The sequence below is a fragment of the Lolium perenne genome, chromosome 3, assembly GCF_019359855.2.
Source record: "Lolium perenne isolate Kyuss_39 chromosome 3, Kyuss_2.0, whole genome shotgun sequence".
Classification (NCBI taxonomy): Eukaryota; Viridiplantae; Streptophyta; class Magnoliopsida; order Poales; family Poaceae; genus Lolium; species Lolium perenne.
This window is the reverse complement of record NC_067246.2, coordinates 248,435,457-248,453,582: the sequence shown is the minus strand read 5'-3', so window position 1 is coordinate 248,453,582 and position 18,126 is coordinate 248,435,457. Positions and strand designations below refer to the sequence as shown.

Genomic DNA, 18,126 nt, shown 5'->3' with positions numbered 1-18,126 from the left:
AAAAGAGGGGAGGCGATCAGCAGTGGCTAGAGCTGCTCCGTAGCAGGGATGGAGCTAGATTTATAACTTACAGGGGGCCAACTAAACATTAGATTACTTGGAGTGGGCCATAGATTACTTGGAAGGGGCATATAGTTAATTTCTATAAAATTTAGGGATCAATCCACATACTATTTAGGGGGTCTTTTAGAAAATTATCTACCATTGGGGGGTCATGGCCCTAGCTGGCACACCTAGCTCCGTCCCTGCTCTGGAGAGACATCGGTGCCGGCCACGGCCCGGTCGGAGAGGCGCTGGAGGAAGTGGCCGACCGGAGCTGTGCACTAGCCCTTGGCTGGAGCACCAGAAGATAGGTCATCAGCGGCCGTCACCAGAGCAGGCGGCCGACTGGGGCACGACCGAGGGAGGTTGGCCAGTGCAGGTAGGAGATCTCACTCATTCGTGGGGAAGAATGTGGAATATTTCTTTTTGAGGGCGTTTTTTGCCGGTGTCTGTTTTGGCCGCTCCCCTCTTGTATCGTAAACACTCCTTAATAGTGCACATTAAGCAATTTTTTAAGTTCATCTAAAAAGACATTTTTACAGTTAAGCATTTTAAGAGATCCGCTAGAGATGCTTTTAGAAATGTAACAAACTGCCTACACCTAGCCGCGCTGGATAGAACTTCCAGATTTCGTTCGTGTTCGTCTGTTCCCCTCCTCCTCGGCGGATTCTCATGAGGCGGGGTGGCCGGGTGGGGCTCGTTAACGATGAACCGGAACTTAACTGTGTGATGTGACTAAGTGCAGGGTTTTATGCATGGAATGAAAGTCACACGTGGTACTTCCTCCGTCCAAAATTTAGATGTATCTATTACTATTTAGTGTCTTTGATACGTCTAAATTTTAATAAACCTTCGACGTGTTTCGTGTGACGGAGGGAGTACTACTAGAGAAACTATGGGGTGTTTTGGTCCCACGGATTAACAACATCAAGCCATGCAGATTGTATAGATCTTCTTTACCCGCAGACAGCAGTATGGCAACAAATGATCAACGTTATGTTCCTACCGATTGGGGTGGGCAGCCCATGTTAAGAGTTAGTTCACCTTACTATGTACCTCGATGTAGCTTCATTGCTGTTTTAATCCGTATATTTGCCACTCGTATTTGTTTTCAGTTTGTTCAGTGTGGTGTAATACATTTAGTTGGTCAACAAAGTCAGTCCGTTTGCCTAGACAACAAAACCTCCCTTTCCAATATTTTTATTTATGTGTTCAAGCGATTGAAGATGTGCTGTTTCAGTTTCATACTGTTTCACTGTAGTACTGTACAAGATCAGTTTGATAGTATACTGTTGAATGTTGATCCAATGTCAGAAGAGTAAAAGTATGCTCAGCAATCATGCTACTCAGCGACAGCTTGTCGTGAATAACCTCTCGCACCCTGGGGAGATAGAGAGAAGACCAGTATAAAAGATGCCATGATCTAGTATAGGATTTTCAGATATACTGTACGTCCCAAGACAATTCAAAACTAGCACCCAAGAAATGCACATTTCAATCGCGTGCTTCACTGATGCCGATGGCTGAAGAGCACCGGATTTCCGGAGCTGTCATGGCCAAACATAAATAGTTCCGCCACACATCTGTACACAATTTAACCTGGCGCCTGAGCTATTTGTCATGGGACAGTGCGTGCTCAGGCCTATGGGTGAACTCGTAGTCGAGGTGGACGAAGGCACGCTCGATCTCCGGCAGGCGCTCCAGCTTCTCCTGCAGGGCCTCGCCGATGTCGTGTGCCTCACGCAGCGGCATGGCCGAGGGCAGCACGATGTCCACCTCCACAAAGTAGTGGGAGCCGAAGGTGTAGGCGCGCACGGTATCGATGTGCCTAACGGCCTTGTGGTGGTTCCAGCATAGATATGTCAGCTTCTGAAGGTATTCTGGTGAAGCCGATTGGCCAACCAGTGAGTGGACATTTTCTAGCACCGTCATCGACCAGGTCCTGATTGTATAGATCGCTAGCTGCAAATGCAGAAAAAAATTAATTTGCTTTCTGTTATAAAAATTATTAATTTTAAAAATGACACATCATGACTAACTGAGTTGCACTAAGATGTACTGTCTGTTTTTCATGCTATTTGCTTGTTATTTTTGGAGAAAGGTGAATAAGGGATGTCATCAATACTGGCATGCAACTTCTACAGATGGAACAGAAGAGCAATTTTGATGAAAAAGACAACAGAGAAGGAAGGGAAACCACTTACAATAATTGCCCCGACTGGGTCAATCCATCCTTCAAAGTAATTTGCGAGCAATGCAGCTACAAGGCCAATTATATTTGTCATAACATCAAACATGTGATCCTGCGCATAAGCCTTGACAATTTCATTGGTGAATGTGCGGCAATATAAAGCTAGAGCAAGTTTCACCAGCGTTACTGAGAGCATAATGTCTACAACCCACTTTTCCTGCTCATTTGTCAAGCTGAATTCACCTCCCTAGAGAATGAGATAATCAAATATGAGCAAACAAATATAATAATAAAAGAACTATAATTTGTAGTTACAGCCTTAGTTCCCAGAGTAAGCAGAGTAGGAAAAGCACACTGTAATGGTAACTGGAAAACTTAGGTTACGCAAAATCAGTGAGGGATCTTCTGGTTACAGCAACGGCTACAGATCATGAGGAGTTAAATTATAATTCAGTAATTAGTTACATTAGATAGTTCCATGGCAAAAGTGGCCGACCCAAGTTGGCAAGATAAGACAGGTACCAAAAATCAAAGACAGAAACACAAGTAAAGTTTGCAGAACGATGTTATTAGGCCATCAACCAAAATTAGCCAAACATTTGTTAAGAAAAGGTGCAGGCTGACTGGCACATTCCTTCAAATGCTTTATAGTAAAACAGCATATGTTCAAATGTAATATGGAAGAGAAAGATACAAGGAAAACTCTACATTTCGACAAATATATTGTCGAGTAATATGATCAAATGGTGAATCACATAATTCTTATATTTCTCGATCATTGACTTGGTTATTTACTTGTTACTTCATAGCAGCTAATGTTGAACCATACTACACGAAAATAATGTTCTGAAGTGCGTGTTTCGATGCCATGGAGGGTAGAGAGGTAAGTGCAACACATGATTTACCAAATAAAAACAAAATAGCTTGGAGAAGCATCTGCTAATAACTAAAAACCTAAAATAGAGATGAACAGTAGAATTTCGAAAATCAACAAACATCGATAGGAACTTACATCAGATATCAGTGAGCGTGTCGATTCTAAGATGATTTGAAGGCCAAGAGTTGCCATAACAGAGGCAAAGACAAGTATTCCCTGAAGAGCAGGCAGTAATGAATCTGTCAATATGTTGAAAAGGAAGCAGAAAGGTAGAATCGATTATACTACAAGAGAACAACATTCCTGGTTGCTGAGCTGTAGTATGGAATTAAAAGTGAATGCTTGAAAGAAGGTTTTTCATGAGTTTTTTTTTTTTTTTTTTGCTTATAATTTCATAGATCACACTAGTAGCAGTCACTGAGAGCAGAATGATATAGACAGAGTAACTTTGGAACACCCAAAGATGCCTGTGGACTGTGGTGTAATTCAAGTTTTTGCATTAGTTTCTGTTGTTTCCTGGGCCCTGGTCTACTTTTCATTTGTGCATTTTTTTTTGTTTTCTCAATTCTGAACAGATGACAACATAGGGAGTATTTGAAGTATGCATCACATATACAGAATTACTACACTGACTCAGTTGTAAGAATTATGGATAATAGTTCCCTCCAAATGATGGATTAGAAAGTACATGTAGTGAAAAAACTCACCAGGGGCTGCATACGCTTTTTACCAATTGGGTATCTGTAGGGATTTGGTGTTTGCATAGAAAAGGCAGTAAACCACAAGATAAATCCTGACAACAAGTCCAGAAGAGAATCCAAAGTGGAAGCTATAATCGCGAGCGAGCCACTCCTAACTGAAGCATAAACTTTTGCAGCAAAAAGAACCATGTTCGCGATATTAGATAGCCGGATGGCTAATGTTTCACTCCTAGCAACCTGTTCACGCTCTTCCTGCAGGTGGATAAGTTCCAGTTTAACTTTTCTGTAAGTTGTCATCCCTAATGTTATAGCATGTGGTTTATAGAGCAGACCTTGGACATTCCAGGAAGAAAACCACGATCTGTTAGCGCATCCATTTCATTAAAACCCTCTAGCATTTCCACTTGCTGTTGGTAGTATTCAGCGACAACATCCTCAGGGCCTTGACCTGCAGATTAAATCAAACATCTTATATAAAATCACATGTAGTCTTGATTAGTTGACACCGCAACTTGATCTGTTATATCAATTCAAATTTTCATTTGCACCGCAACTTGATTAATAAATTGACAATTCTGAATCGAATTGACTAATTTAATTTCCGTGTATTTCACATTAATGGGAGTTCATTACGTTTCTGCTTCACGAATATGATATTTTTTTGGACATTTCTAATAATAGCAAGCCCTATTCCTATTTTGGCATTTTGGATTTCAGGGCTTTTAACCCGGGTTAGTGAAGGACCAGAGAAGCTTTTTAGTTATGAACGGGCAGTGGCTAGTTTTTTGTTGTTTTTCATACATTTCTCTACCCTTGGGCAATGATTCGACGTATTAGGCATATCCGATTTTTTACCGAAGCTTTTTTTTTTCATGCTTATCCTAGTTGTCGGTTTTGTTTATATGCATGGCGAAAAGGAGCATCGGAATGGTCTTAACTGAATATTTGAAAGTATTGGTGGCACTCGCGGAGAGAAATGTACAAATTTGTGAAAAACGAAGGCAGCAAACATCAAGGACATGGTCACATGCTATCCTATCTAGATCCTACGGTCCTTTTTACCCCCGTCATCGAGGCCCCCACTATGACAACTCTGCTAACCACACAAGACAGACAGATGAATTCATGAGTAGTGCAACAAGAAACTGAGCAGGAAAAGTGCAGACTGCCTACCCCATAAGGGCATGCCCAATGCACTGCCCTAGAGGTGCTGCCTCACACCTTTAGCTAGGTTCGGGTGGTCCAAAGTAGGTTCGGATGAGGAGGCAGCCTCCTCCTCAGGAAGTGGGATCTTAAGCCTTAAAAGCATGCTTTTTGGAGAGAGAAAGAGATATATAGTGTCATATTTGTGGGGTCTCTTCTCTCTTTTCTCTAACTAAAGTTGTAGCTTCCATTGAAGAGATAAAATTCACCATGTTGCTTCTGACAACTTTTTTACGTGGAGCAACTAGTTGTGTATGCCACCATTGCTCATGCCCTAAGAGCTCCCTGCCCAGTACGCAATAGCAGAAAGCTAAAAAGGAAAAAAAAAAGGAAGCCTACACATCCATTATTGTTCAGTTTGCAAAGTTGTCATAAGAAGCGGAATCTAGCCCACCACTACCTACCCAAATCTCCAACTCAGAAAAGGACTATCGAGCAACGAGCACTCATCTCCTCTTGCTTGCTAGAAAAAGAATAGTAATAAAACGATAAAACAAATTGTATTCATCACGAGCTGCATAAAGCAGCCGCCACATCGAAAGAAAAAACCCAGGCTGCCAAATCACGAGACAACTAAACCCGCAAACTGATGCGAGTAGTATTAAAAAAAAACTCAAAAAGCAACGCAAGCCGCCACGGGTGGGTACGTAAGCCTGACTGTATGGGAGAGGTACCTAGGACGCCGAGGCAGTGGTGGTGGAGCCCGCGGGGCGGCCGCTCCTGGCGCGCCTCCGGCGGGCGGAGGCCGTCGAAGTTGAGGCGCCAGGACTTCTCCGCCGCGGGCGCGCCCGCGCCGACGTCGCCGGCCTCGGCGGCGGAGAGCAGCCGGAGCTGCTCGCCGTCCGCGCCTCCCGCACCGGCCGCCATTCCCGAACGCTAAGAAACCGCCGCCGCCGTCGGCACAGTCCTGCGCTGCACGCTGCACGCTGCACGGCGCCGCGAGCCGGGGGGGGGGGGGGGGGGGGGGGGTCGGGAGGGAATTCCGAGTTGGGAGTTGCAAAGCGAAGCAATTAGCGCTGCTCGTGCGTGCGTCTCGATGTTGTTAAAGGCGCGAGGACCAGGGGGCTCTGTCCCCCTGGATACACCGAGTCTATAGACCAGCAGAGGCGACCGCTGCTGGAGTCCGACTTCTGGGCCGGTGGACGCCGCGTCTGGTCTACGAGCTGTGGGGTCAGTGGGCCAGCTGCCATGGGGAAATGTTGCAACGTGGCAGGAACAGGTGGAGGGACATGATTTGAGAGGATCCGGATCTCACGGTTGCGTGCGCTCTTGCTACGAAAATGGGATTGCAGGAGTATCCGCCGCCAACGTGTGGCCATGAATCTCTTTTTTTTTTCGTATACTCCATTCGTCCTATAAAATATGTGATTTTTTTTCAAATTTAGATGTATTTAGACACTAAATAATATCTACATACTTTTGAATTTTGAAAAATCTCATACATCCTTCATGGAACAGAGGAGGTATAAAAAAAGGATATAGCTTAAGCATATCCCTTTTGAAAAATCCGGTCCATACATCCTTAATAACCGCGCCAGATTTTTTACGCCCTAAGCATCAAGATGGAGGGAGTAATATATTCTGCTTAATTAATAAACGAATCAAAGCTTTTGCCTCTGTTTAAAAAAAATTACATCGGATTCATGAAATCTAGACACCAAAGATGCACGCATCAAAAAGGAGAGGAAGAAGGGGGGAAGCCCTGGCGAAGGAATCATAGCCTCGCAACGGCAATGATCAACAATGGCGATGTCCAAACTTGGCAAAATTTTCTCCAAAATGAAGCCTCCAAAACGTACAATGCACAAGAGCAATCGTCATCCAGTTCGACCACCAAGATCAGGTCCTAGATTTTCACCCTAAAGATGGTCGAGATAATGCCTCCAGAAGGGAAGCAATTAGGAGGCGCCATTGCCAGGTACAACTACCGAAGATTAGACCTAGGGGTTTCAACTCAAAAACTAAGACGCGAAACTCAAGGAGCCCCAATAAGAACAAAGTTAGCTTGTGTTACCGTCCATGCTCGAACACTACTGCAAAACGCCGCTCTTTTAGCTCATAGACGTTGCATGAACGGTTATGACGTGGACATCACCACACAACTCAACGTAATGCCTGCAACGTCTTCTCCCAATCCACTGCCATCACTCCCTGAAATAATCGCTGACTCCCGACTCGACATGAGCATGTGAGATGGTAGCTCCAAGCCTAACATATTCTTCAAACACAACCTTGTTGACCCTGACGAGCCGGTATGCAGAAACATAACTGAACTAATTGACACTTGTGGTGTGTGCCCTTGACTACACGATGATATGCCCGAAGCCAAGCCGAAAAGGCTTACCGCAAAGGACCTTCGCCGATGAGGCCATCAGCGCAGATGCCTACCACCAGCAGTGACGAATCTAGCAAAATAGCGTCCTTAAAAGGGATCCACCATGCCATGTAAAGCAAAAGGTTCATTGCCAAGCTCAAAACCGACTAGATTATAAAGAAGCTAAAACTGGCCAACGTGGTCAAGAAAGTGTTCCACCCCACTTGGATAGCCAATCCAGTGGTGGTGCCAAAACCCAATGGAAATATTAGGTTCTGCACAGATTTTACCTACCTAAACTAGTCCTCAAGTATAGACAGAACCCTAAATTCGCGACCGATGTGTTAGTACATCCACTTCCATATCAAATTGAGCTAGGCTCACTTCCTAAAGAAATGTTGACCAATGAAGAAACGATTCATCCTTTGGCTATACGTTGTTTGGTAGGATGAGACTATCCCCATGGATGGACGCTAGAATGATAATCTGGTTTAAAGTTCATCCCCCACAACGAAATTATCGTGAGATTGGTTTTCGAATCCGGATGAGCTGGCTGCGCACTTTCTAACCATGAAACTCATGGTTATGCAACAAAATGAAACGAGGCTCGAAGAATAAAGAAAGATGAGTAGAACATCCCGTGACACGGAGGAAGACTCCTGTCACGATTGAGACTGAAAGTCAAGAAGGGTAGGAAGAAAAGAAAGAGTTTAGTTTCCGTTAGGGATCTTTAGTTTTATCAAACATTCGGGTGGAAAGAGTCGAGAATGTGCATATGATAGCATCGGAGAATTGAGAGCAAGAGGGTGCAATTAGCTGGAGCTACACCAGTGGGCAAAAACTTCCTGCTGAAAAACGTGGGCTGTGGTTGGGATCGTCTCCTTCGTCGTGGTCGCGGCCGTAGCTTTCCGAGGGTTAGCCACTCCCGTGCTCCTCCAAAGCTGAGTGGAGCGCCACCGGCGGCCCGTTTTTTTCCACACATCCCACTGTTTTTCTTGACCGCAGGGCAACGAACCCTGCTCCAGCTAGCGCTACTGACTCCGACTGGAGCACAAGGTAAGAAACGAATCCGATTGGAGCAAGTGGCCAGACCGTCGGCGGTGATCGGCACGATCAAGCGCCACGGCGGCAAGCGCGAAGGCGCTCTCATCGTCATCGGAGGCGACCGGACGCTGTTGCTTCTCTCCGGCCGGCGGGACCCGTACTACGTAGCTGAAGCAGCGACCACCAACCGTGGATAAACTGTGGCGCTGCGGACTGGAAGATGCTGCCCGTTTTCCGTCGCTAGCATGCAACGGAGACAGGCAGTGACCGCTGCGTCTCGGAGCGATGGATGAACCGATGGGATGGTGCTGGCCAGGCCGGGCTACTTCACGAGGGAGGCGAGTTAACGTAGATCGCGACGGATTCCCATAGACGATGGTGTCATGAGACTCATGACATAGAATGAGAGATCAGCAAACCGGAGAAACTTCAAAGGCTTGTACAGTTACTGATGGGGAAATCAGAAATGCCCAACGAAGAAGTACCGGACGGAAATGGTGCGGTAGAGCAATATCGGATTGGTTGTTAGTTATCGTCGTGAGGGACGATATAATAAAACTAGTGAAAAGTGTCTTTAGCACATGAGCACCAGGAGTAAAATCATATTATTTGTATTCAAGAAAAAATTGAAATTAAATACCTACATACATATAAACATTCCGAAGATACGGTAGAAATTTCGGAGAAAAATATGTTATATTTTGAGCTATATAAAAAAGACAAATTTCTGACAAATATACGTCCCTAGCCACAAATTTGTTTTTTTCCTGTAGCTCAAAATACAATGCAACTTCTATCAAAACTTCTCACGAGTATTCGGAACATATATATGTATTCATAGAATAAATGTGATGATTTTTTGAAACACAGATATATAAATTTTTATAATATTTTAAAAACTGAGAGCACTGGTGCTCATGTGCACCAAATGCTTACTCTAAAACTAGTAGTTATTAACATAGTTAACACGCACCTTTGGCTCTCAGGTGCACGCGCACCCTATACTGAAAACACGTTAGAAATTTACTAAAAAAAATGTGTCATAAATTAAATGGGTAGGGAATGTATGCAGACATGCGTACGTCAAACCGGGAACTAAAATATTAAGTTTTGTAGCCTACACAAAAATAACAAGATGTACTGTTTACAATATAATAACAGACACGTACTATTTCTAATATAGCGAAAATCCATGTTCTCTTTTTTGTGTAAGTCACATAAATTCGAATTTTTCCTTGAAAATTGACACGAGTAAGTAGTATGGTGACATGTACGTGCGTGGATTTTTTCAATTTTTTTGACATATTTAAATAGGATTATTCGAATGTTTTGAATATCAGGATACGGTGCACCCGAGTGCACCACCCTATATTCGGTAACATAGTTAGTAACATCGTATTAAATTGGTCATTAGTTATCATCATGGAAGAGGGTGTAGTGGGAAGTAATATACGCCCTCTGTCTGAAAATAGGTGTCTTAAATTTATCTAAATATGAATATATCTCTAACAAAAATGTATCTAAATACATCTATTTTTAGACAAAAATAAGACATTCATTTTTAGACGGAGAGAGTAGAGTAGTAATATGTACATGTTAGAGCATCTCCACTGGCGCGCCCCAAATACTCGCCGATAGGGGCGCCATCACTGTTGTATGGGGGGGCTGGCACATCAGCCTCCATTTGAGGGAGCTGCTCCCACACCGGCGCCGCATATGATAGCCGCGATAGATGCTTTGCATTAAAAACTCAAACAAAAACATAGAAATTTAAATAAGTTTTCGAATTTAAAATGTTAGCCAACACACGGCCACCAAATTCAAATAGGTTTTCGAATATGAAGTTTGGGCCAACATACGGCCACCAAATCACCGTCTATGGCTGCAAAAAAATAACTCAGCTTCCAAGCCAACTGATCAGATGAATGGGGTCATGGGCGGCTCAACCTCGATGACTTCCTCATCATCGGCGAGCCCGGCGGCAGCCCCGTCGCTGCAACAGGATCCACGGTCGTCGAGGGAGTCATGAACGTCGAACGTGTCGGCGGAGACATGAACATCGACGGTGCCGGGGGAGACGCCGAAGCAGCTCGCGCCGCTAGCACCTCTTGGCCAGTGCGCTCGTGGTACATCTCGTGCCACGCCCGCACCAACGGGTCCATCTTCTCCATGTCGGCCATCAAGATCTTGGATTCTTGAGACATCTTAGCCAACGAAAGTTGTGTCACTTCGTTGGTGGCTTTCATGGCAGTGGCGTGAGCTTCCATCTTCGCGGCCTCCACCTTCTCCCTCTCCAACTCGACCTTCATGTCTTGATTGTCGAGGATTGCCTTCCACACGATGGCGTCCATATCCGCCACTTCCTTGTTCTCCATTGAGAATTAGGTTATCATCTTCTCGAGGGAGGCGTCCATGGCGGCCAATGCTGGCACCGCATTCCTCTCGGCCTAGGCCTTCTTGTTGCCAATGGGGTACCCGGTGGAGGCGCCGGCTGGATCGACCGGCCCATCTACCCCGTGTTTAGAGTGTGGCGGAAGTCGTCCCATTTCTTGCAACCTTGTAGCTTGTTGAAGCAATGCATGAAGGGGAAATCTTTGTACGCGTGTTTGTACTTGTATATGTCGAGGGCGTCGAGCATCTAACAATACATGATGCAATAACAAGATGTAGAACAAGATGGATCATCAAATAGATACACTACGATGCATTTAAAATAGACATCACCAAATGGACGTAGATCATACCCAATCCACCATCGTCTTGCCGCTCTCCTTCCGGCCCTTAATCTTCTCATAGTAGTCATGGAACTTGCTACACGCCGCCTTGATGATGTTCCTGCGGTGGGAGAGAGCGCCCTCGTTCCATATCATGTTGATGGTGGCGTACTCACTGATGACCCACAAGTATAGGGGATCGCAACAGTCTTCGAGGGAAGTAAAACCCAATTTATTGATTCGACACAAGGGGAGACAAAGAATACTTGAAAGCCTTAACAGCGGAGTTGTCAATTCAGCTGCACCTGGAAACAGACTAGCTCGCAAGAGTTTATCAAGAGGTAACAGCTTTATAGCGATAGTAGAGTGAAGTAACAGCAGCAGAGTAACAAAGACAGCAGTAGTGATTTTAGTAAACAGCAGGATTAAAATACTGTAGGCACGGGGACGGATGAACGGGCGTTGCATGGATGAGAGAAACTCATGTAACAATCATAGCAGGGCATTTGCAGATAATAATAAAACGGTGTCCAAGTACAAAGCAATCAATAGGCATGTGTTCCAATTATAGTCGTACGTGCTCGCAATGAGAAACTTGCACAACATCTTTTGTCCTACCAGCCGGTGGCAGCCGGGCCTCAAGGGAAACTACTGGATATTAAGGTACTCCTTTTAATAGAGTACCGGAGCAAAGCATTAACACTCCGTGAACACATGTGATCCTCACATCACTACCATTCCCTCTGGTTGTCCCGATTTCTGTCACTTCGGGGCCATCGGTTCCGGACAGCGACATGTGTATACAACTTGCAGGTAAGATCAATAAACAATGAATATCATGATGAAACAATAACATGTTCAGATCTGAGATCATGGCACTCGGGCCCTAGTGACAAGCATTAAGCATAACAAGTTGCAACAATATCATCAAAGTACCAATTACGGACACTAGGCACTATGCCCTAACAATCTTATGCTATTACATGACCAATCTCATCCAATCCCTACCATCCCCTTCGGCCTACAGCGGGGGAATTACTCACACATGGATGGGGGAAACATGGCTGGTTGATGTAGAGGCGTTGGCGGTGATGATGGCGATGATCTCCTCCAATTCCCCGTCCCGGCGGAGTGCCAGAACGGAGACTTCTGGCTCCCGCGACGGAGTTTCGCGATGTGGCGGCGTTCTGGAGGGTTTCTGGCGACTTCGACTTCTCCTCGTGCGTTTTTAGGTCGAGGCCGATAAGTAGTCCGAAGGAGGGCATCGGAGGCCGGCCGAGGGGGCCACACCATAGGGCCGCGCGGGCCCCCCTAGGCCGCGCCGCCTTATGGTGTGGGGCCCTCGGGCCTCCACCTTACTTGTCCTTCTGGCTCCGTCGCATTCTCGGGAAAATAGGGCCTTCGCATAAATTCCGAGGATTTTCCCGAAAGTTGGATTTCTGCACAAAAACGAGACACCAGAACAGTTCTGCTGAAAACAGCGTTAGTCCGTGTTAGTTGTATCCAAAATACACAAATTAGAGGCAAAACAATAGCAAAAGTGTTCGGGAAAGTAGATACGTTTTGGACGTATCAACTCCCCCCAAGCTTAGCTTATTGCATGTCCTCAAGCAATTCGATTAACAATCGAGCGATAAAAGAACTTTCACGAACACATTTGCTCATATGATGTATATATTCTCATGCTATGGCTAATACTTAAGCAGTTCATAATGAGATATATGCAAATAGGATCATCTAACAGCTATGTCAATCATGGAGAGGTACCAACAATTAATAATAAGCATCATGAATCATGTATATAAGCAGGATTGCAATGTTCATAAGAGAGTATGTTAAAGTGGTATCTCGCTTGCCCGTATTTGATCGGCATAACATCAATGCCTGTGCACCTCGGAGTTCATAGAAAGACTAGAAGTAGTGATTGTCAAAAATAAAAGCATCAAAGTTATACCACAATCAATCATATTTTGAGACAAGCATATTATACTAAGAATGACAAGCTTGTGCTCTCAAGATAGTGCTCAAAGAAATAATGGAGACACAACATAGAAGTAAAAGATTGACCCTTCGCAGAGGGAAGCAGGGATTAACATGCGCTAGAGCTTTTCATTTTTGAAATCAGGAGTAAAATCATTTTGAGAGGTGTTTGTCGTTGTCAACGAATGGTAATGGGTACACTAACTACCTCGCCAACCGGACTTCCAAGAGCGGCTCCCATGAATTATTTGCATGTTTATGTGGCACTCCTTCCAACCTTTCTTACACAAACCATGGCTAACCGAATCCTCGGGTGCCTCGCCAACAATCTCCTACCATGAAGGAGTGCCTTTTTATTTTAGTTTTATTATGATGATGACACTCCCCCCAACCTTTGCTTACACAAGCCATGGCTAACCGAATCCTTCGGGTGCCGTCCAACAATCACAAACCATGGAGGAGTGTCTATTTAGGTTAATTAATTTGGGACCTGGAATCCCGTTGCCAGCTCTTTTTGCAAAATTATTGGATAAGCGGATGTGCCACTAGTCCATATGAGAGTCCGTCAAAAGTAAATGACAAGGTTGAAAGCTAAACACCACATACTTCCTCATGAGCTATGAAACATAAACACAAATTGGGAAGCATTTTGAAGGTTTTAAAGGTAGCGCATGAGAATTTACTTGGAATGGTTTGAAATGCCATGCATAGGTATTTATGGTGGACACTCTGGAATAACTTGGTTTTCATGTGTTTGGAAGCACGAGCAGCGTTCCCGCTCAGTACAAGTGAAGGCTAGCAAAAGACTAGGGAGCGACAAATCAAGAGAGCAGTAACTGTCATAATCATGCTTGCGGCAAAATAAATTAACGGAGGCATAAAAGTGATACAAGAACTCTGAAGCAATATAAATCATCGAGGCTTAATTGACTTTGGTTCAGTCATATGCATGCGTGAGCATGTGCCAAGTCGATATAAATGAATTATTCAGAGGAGGATACCACAATGCCATACCTACTTATGAATAAAACAATGCAAGCAAACATCCATGACATGCTACTCATATTAATAGATTGGAGCTAAACATGAGAGATCATAAACTACTAGACTTTCTCAAATAACATATACCTCACATGAACCAACTAAGCATGCTCACATGGATGAGTATATGTACAAAAATGAAAACAAATAGAGTTCATACCAGCCTCTCACCACAATCAGATTGTCGTAGATCGTCATTATTGCCTTTCACTTGTGTAGCTTGGATAATATGAAATGAAAACCACGCTCCAACCACCGAAGACCATTGAACTCAAGATGAACTTTACAAACCAAAGAAGAACAGCAAATATTTTTGGTGTTTTCGAATTGCAAACAAGAACAAAAGGAAACAAGCAAACAAAGCAAAATCTTTTTGGGTTTTCTTATAGCAAACTAGCAATAGCAAATAAAGCGAAACAAATGCAAGAAACCAAAGCAAACAAATGGTGAAGAGAAACAACAGAAATATTTTTGGTCTTTTTATGTTTTGGGAAAGAAACAAAGCAAGAACAAGAAAATGAAAACTAAAAGAAACACAGAAAAGCGAGATGGCAGAAATCTGCCAAAACCTGACAGCAGTACAGAAATCGATTTTTACAAAAATCTTACGTTGCTCAGCTCGAAAAGTGTTCAACTAATTAAAGTTAGATAACAACCTGGGGAACCTGCAAAAAAATTGGCAGCTCAAAATAACGTTCTGGCTGTGCGCACGAATTTTTCTAGTAACAGCCCAGAATCTGTTTTCAGGCAGCACTTCCCCAAATATCATCTCCCTCTCATTAGAAAACCACTCAAAGAGACTAAACAAATATGTACAAGTATCCAGCAACCATAATATGCAAAGAATGAGTGATGCCGGTATACCTCCCCCCAAGCTTAGGCTTTTGGCCTAAGTGGAGTTCAATCCCATCGAGGATCGCTGTTCCTCGCCGGTGGATAATTCATGGCGTAGTCATAGTAAAGTTCCTGTGCAGAAGAAAAGCGTGGAGGCTCCACATGTCCAACATGTTGATACGAGGAACTTGCTGCATCGGATGATGAGTCGAGGTGCTCCTCGACCTCCGTGTCGTCTCTTGCATGATGGCCTCCTCCCTCTATGTGTGCATCCAGTGCACCTTCTGTGACCGACCAATCTTCCCTGGAATCAAGGTTAGACAGAACAGCAGCAATCTTACTAGTTTCTCAGTTTTCTTAGTTATTCTCCAGACTTTCTTATAAAATGTCATCTTGTAAAACAGGTTACCCAAGTTGGAGGAATCAGAAACAAATTCATGTTTAATCATAGAGGCTATGTCAAGTTTTTCTATGGAGAATGGAATATCAAAATGATGAGGTTCTACATTATGAAAAGCTAGTAAACGAGAGGTGATGAGACCTCCACAAATTCCACCTTTCTCACGGTTAGTAGCGAGTCTATAAGCTATCAATGCCCCCAAATTATAAGTCCTACTACTTTGCAGTGCCGCAGCTAGAAAAGCTAAATCCGGGATAGAAAGTTTACCACCAATCTTTCTAGCAAGAACGCATTTAGTAATGAAATAGGCAAAGTAGCGGATAGCCGGGAGCTGAATGCTAGTGATTTTACCACTATCCTCTGAGAAACTCCTTCCATAGCAAATCATCTTAAAGAGGCTTAAGAGTTCTTGCGGCGATCCCCTTATCTTCTCGCATGATCCCCATTGCGGTACTCTAATTGCTGCACAAAAATCACTGAATGGCAAGTTGACAGCTTTATTGTAAATTTTATACTGAACCGTGGGGTTAGATCGCGACCAATTGAACTTAAAGTCCTGCACAAAAGACATAGTTAATTTTGCATATTGTCTTGGCTCTCCTTCAACAAAATCACTCAGCCCTGCTCGAGAAATTAGACTCCGAACATCTTCCAATATTCCCGCGCTTCTCATGAAATCCGCGCACGGGTAGTAAGAGGGGTATACTCCCTCTTCACGATTCACTCTCATAACTTGTTGGACCTCCAATTCTTGTTGGTTAAGTTGATATCTACTCCACTCCATTTTCTGAAATTTTCAACAAACAATATAAAATTTGATTTGGTGACATATAATCAAGGGGAACTACTATAGGAACTGGCTAGAGTACTAATCATGCATCAAAACTAGTTTCTACCACTTAGAACAAGCATGCAAGCTCACTAAACATGTTACCTACAGCAGCAAAATATTCAAGATATACTCCACCAAACAAAATTCTACTTGGATAATCGGAGGAGTCACATACCGAAGAGCAAATGTGCCAAATCTCGGCAGTAAATCTGGGCTGAGCAAAGAGATCGAAAAATCCTGAGCTTTTGAGCAAAAACGCGAGTGAGAGAAAGCTGGTTCGAGTTTTTTCGGGAGAGAGAAGATGCTGGGAGAAAGAGATGAAATAGTGGGGCAAGGAGGGGCCCACACCACAGGGTGGCGCGCCCACCTCCTTGGCCGCGCCGGCTGGTGGTGTGGCACCCTGTGGTGCCCCACAGGTCATCCTCTGGTGCTCCTAAGTGCCTCGTCGAAAAATAGGACCAACGGTATAATTTTTGTGAATTTTTGAAAACTTTGAAAAATGCACATTTCTGGGTATTAAGTTTATTATTACTGGCCAGGAAAAATTTTGAAATCTCCAATTAACTAAGGAACTTTGCAAATTAAAAGTGCTACAGCAACTAGAGCAAGTGGAGGAATAAAGAGATGTTGTTTACCTCCTCTATGCATATAAAAAGTATTTGTTAACAAGGTTGATCAAGTCTTGCCACCAAATAAATTTTACATAGCATAAGAAGAAATAAACCTCAAATCAATCATGTTACCTTGAATTGTATTGATATGGATCCAATCACGAGAGTTTGATATTCTTCTTTAGGCTCATATATAGGACAATCAATAGTTCCCACTTTGATAGTTCTCACATTAGAAATAGTATTAACTCCACACGCTTTCTCAATCCTCTTGGGAAAATAAACGGTATGCTCCCTATCATCAACATTGAAAGTAACCTTTCCTTTATTGCAATCAATAACAGCCCCTGCGGTGTTAAGAAAAGGTCTCCCAAGAATAATAGACATATTATCATCTTCAGGCATTTCCAACACAACAAAATCAGTTAATATCAAGCAGTTATTAGTAACTTGAACAGGAACATCCTCACATATACCAACAGGAATAGCAGTAGATTTATCAGCCATTTGCAAAGATATATCAGTAGGTATCAACTTATCTAAGTAAAGTCTCTTATAAAGAGAAAAAGGCATAACACTAACACCGGCTCCCAAGTCACATAGAGCAGTTTTAACATAATTATTCTTAATAGAACAAGGAATAGTAGGTATACCTGGATCACCCAACTTCTTTGGAACTTTGCCATTGAAAGAGTAATTAGCAAGCATAGTGGAAATTTCCTCATTGGGGATTTTCCTTTTGGTAGTAACAATATCTTTCATATACTTTGAATAAGGTGGCAATTTAATAGCATCAGTCAAAGGGATTTGCAAGAATAAAGGTTTCATCCAATCACAAAATTTATTATAGTGTTCTTCTTCCTTTGATTTTAGTTTCTTAGCAGGAAAAGGCATTTGCTTTTGAACCCAAGGTTCTCTTTCATTACCATGTTTCTCAGCAATAAATTCTTCTTTAGTGTACCTTTTGTTTTTAACATGCTTTTCAGGTTCTTCTTCAACCTCTTCTTTATCAGGAGTATCATTCTTATCATTATCTTTTTCATGTTCATTACCACTTTCAGTTTCAGCATCAGAAATAGAAATGCTATTAGGATCATTAACAGGTTCAGAGGATTCTACAACATTCTTATGTTTCTTTTTCTTTTTCTTAGATGGAGCACTAGTTTTAGTTCGTTGAGAATCTTGTTCAACTCTTTTGGGATGTCCCTCAGGATATAAAGGATCCTGAGTAGAAACACCGCCTCTAGTTGTTACTTCATAAGCATGTTTTTCTTTAGAATTATTCCCCAACAAGTCATTTTGTACTTTAGTGAGTTGATCAATTTGAGTTTGAACCATATGA

The 18,126-nt window shown here is 43.2% G+C and overlaps 1 protein-coding gene across 1 annotated transcript; it reads right to left on the bottom strand.

Annotated features, from left to right (window-relative positions):
- Window positions 1-1,447: 1,447 nt before the first annotated feature.
- LOC127344647 (metal tolerance protein 5) lies at window positions 1,448-5,949 on the bottom strand. Its single transcript, XM_051370960.1, has 6 exons — window positions 5,689-5,949; window positions 4,144-4,259; window positions 3,818-4,063; window positions 3,246-3,326; window positions 2,247-2,480; window positions 1,448-2,004 (listed from the first exon to the last, which is right to left on the bottom strand). The coding sequence occupies exons 1-6, from the start codon at window positions 5,879-5,881 to the stop codon at window positions 1,654-1,656; spliced, it is 1,221 nt and encodes a 406-aa protein (XP_051226920.1). The 5' UTR covers window positions 5,882-5,949; the 3' UTR covers window positions 1,448-1,653.
- Window positions 5,950-18,126: the final 12,177 nt, after the last annotated feature.

Coding starts and splice junctions, on each gene's coding strand:
- LOC127344647 (XM_051370960.1), bottom strand. CDS start 5,881: ATGGCGGCCGGTGCGGGAGGCGCGGACGGCGAGCAGCTCCGGCTGCTC. Junction 4,064..4,143: donor TTCTTCCTGGAATGTCCAAG/GTCTGCTCTATA, acceptor ATCCACCTGCAG/GAAGAGCGTGAACAGGTTGC. Junction 2,481..3,245: donor CACGCTCACTGATATCTGAT/GTAAGTTCCTAT, acceptor CTCATTCTCTAG/GGAGGTGAATTCAGCTTGAC.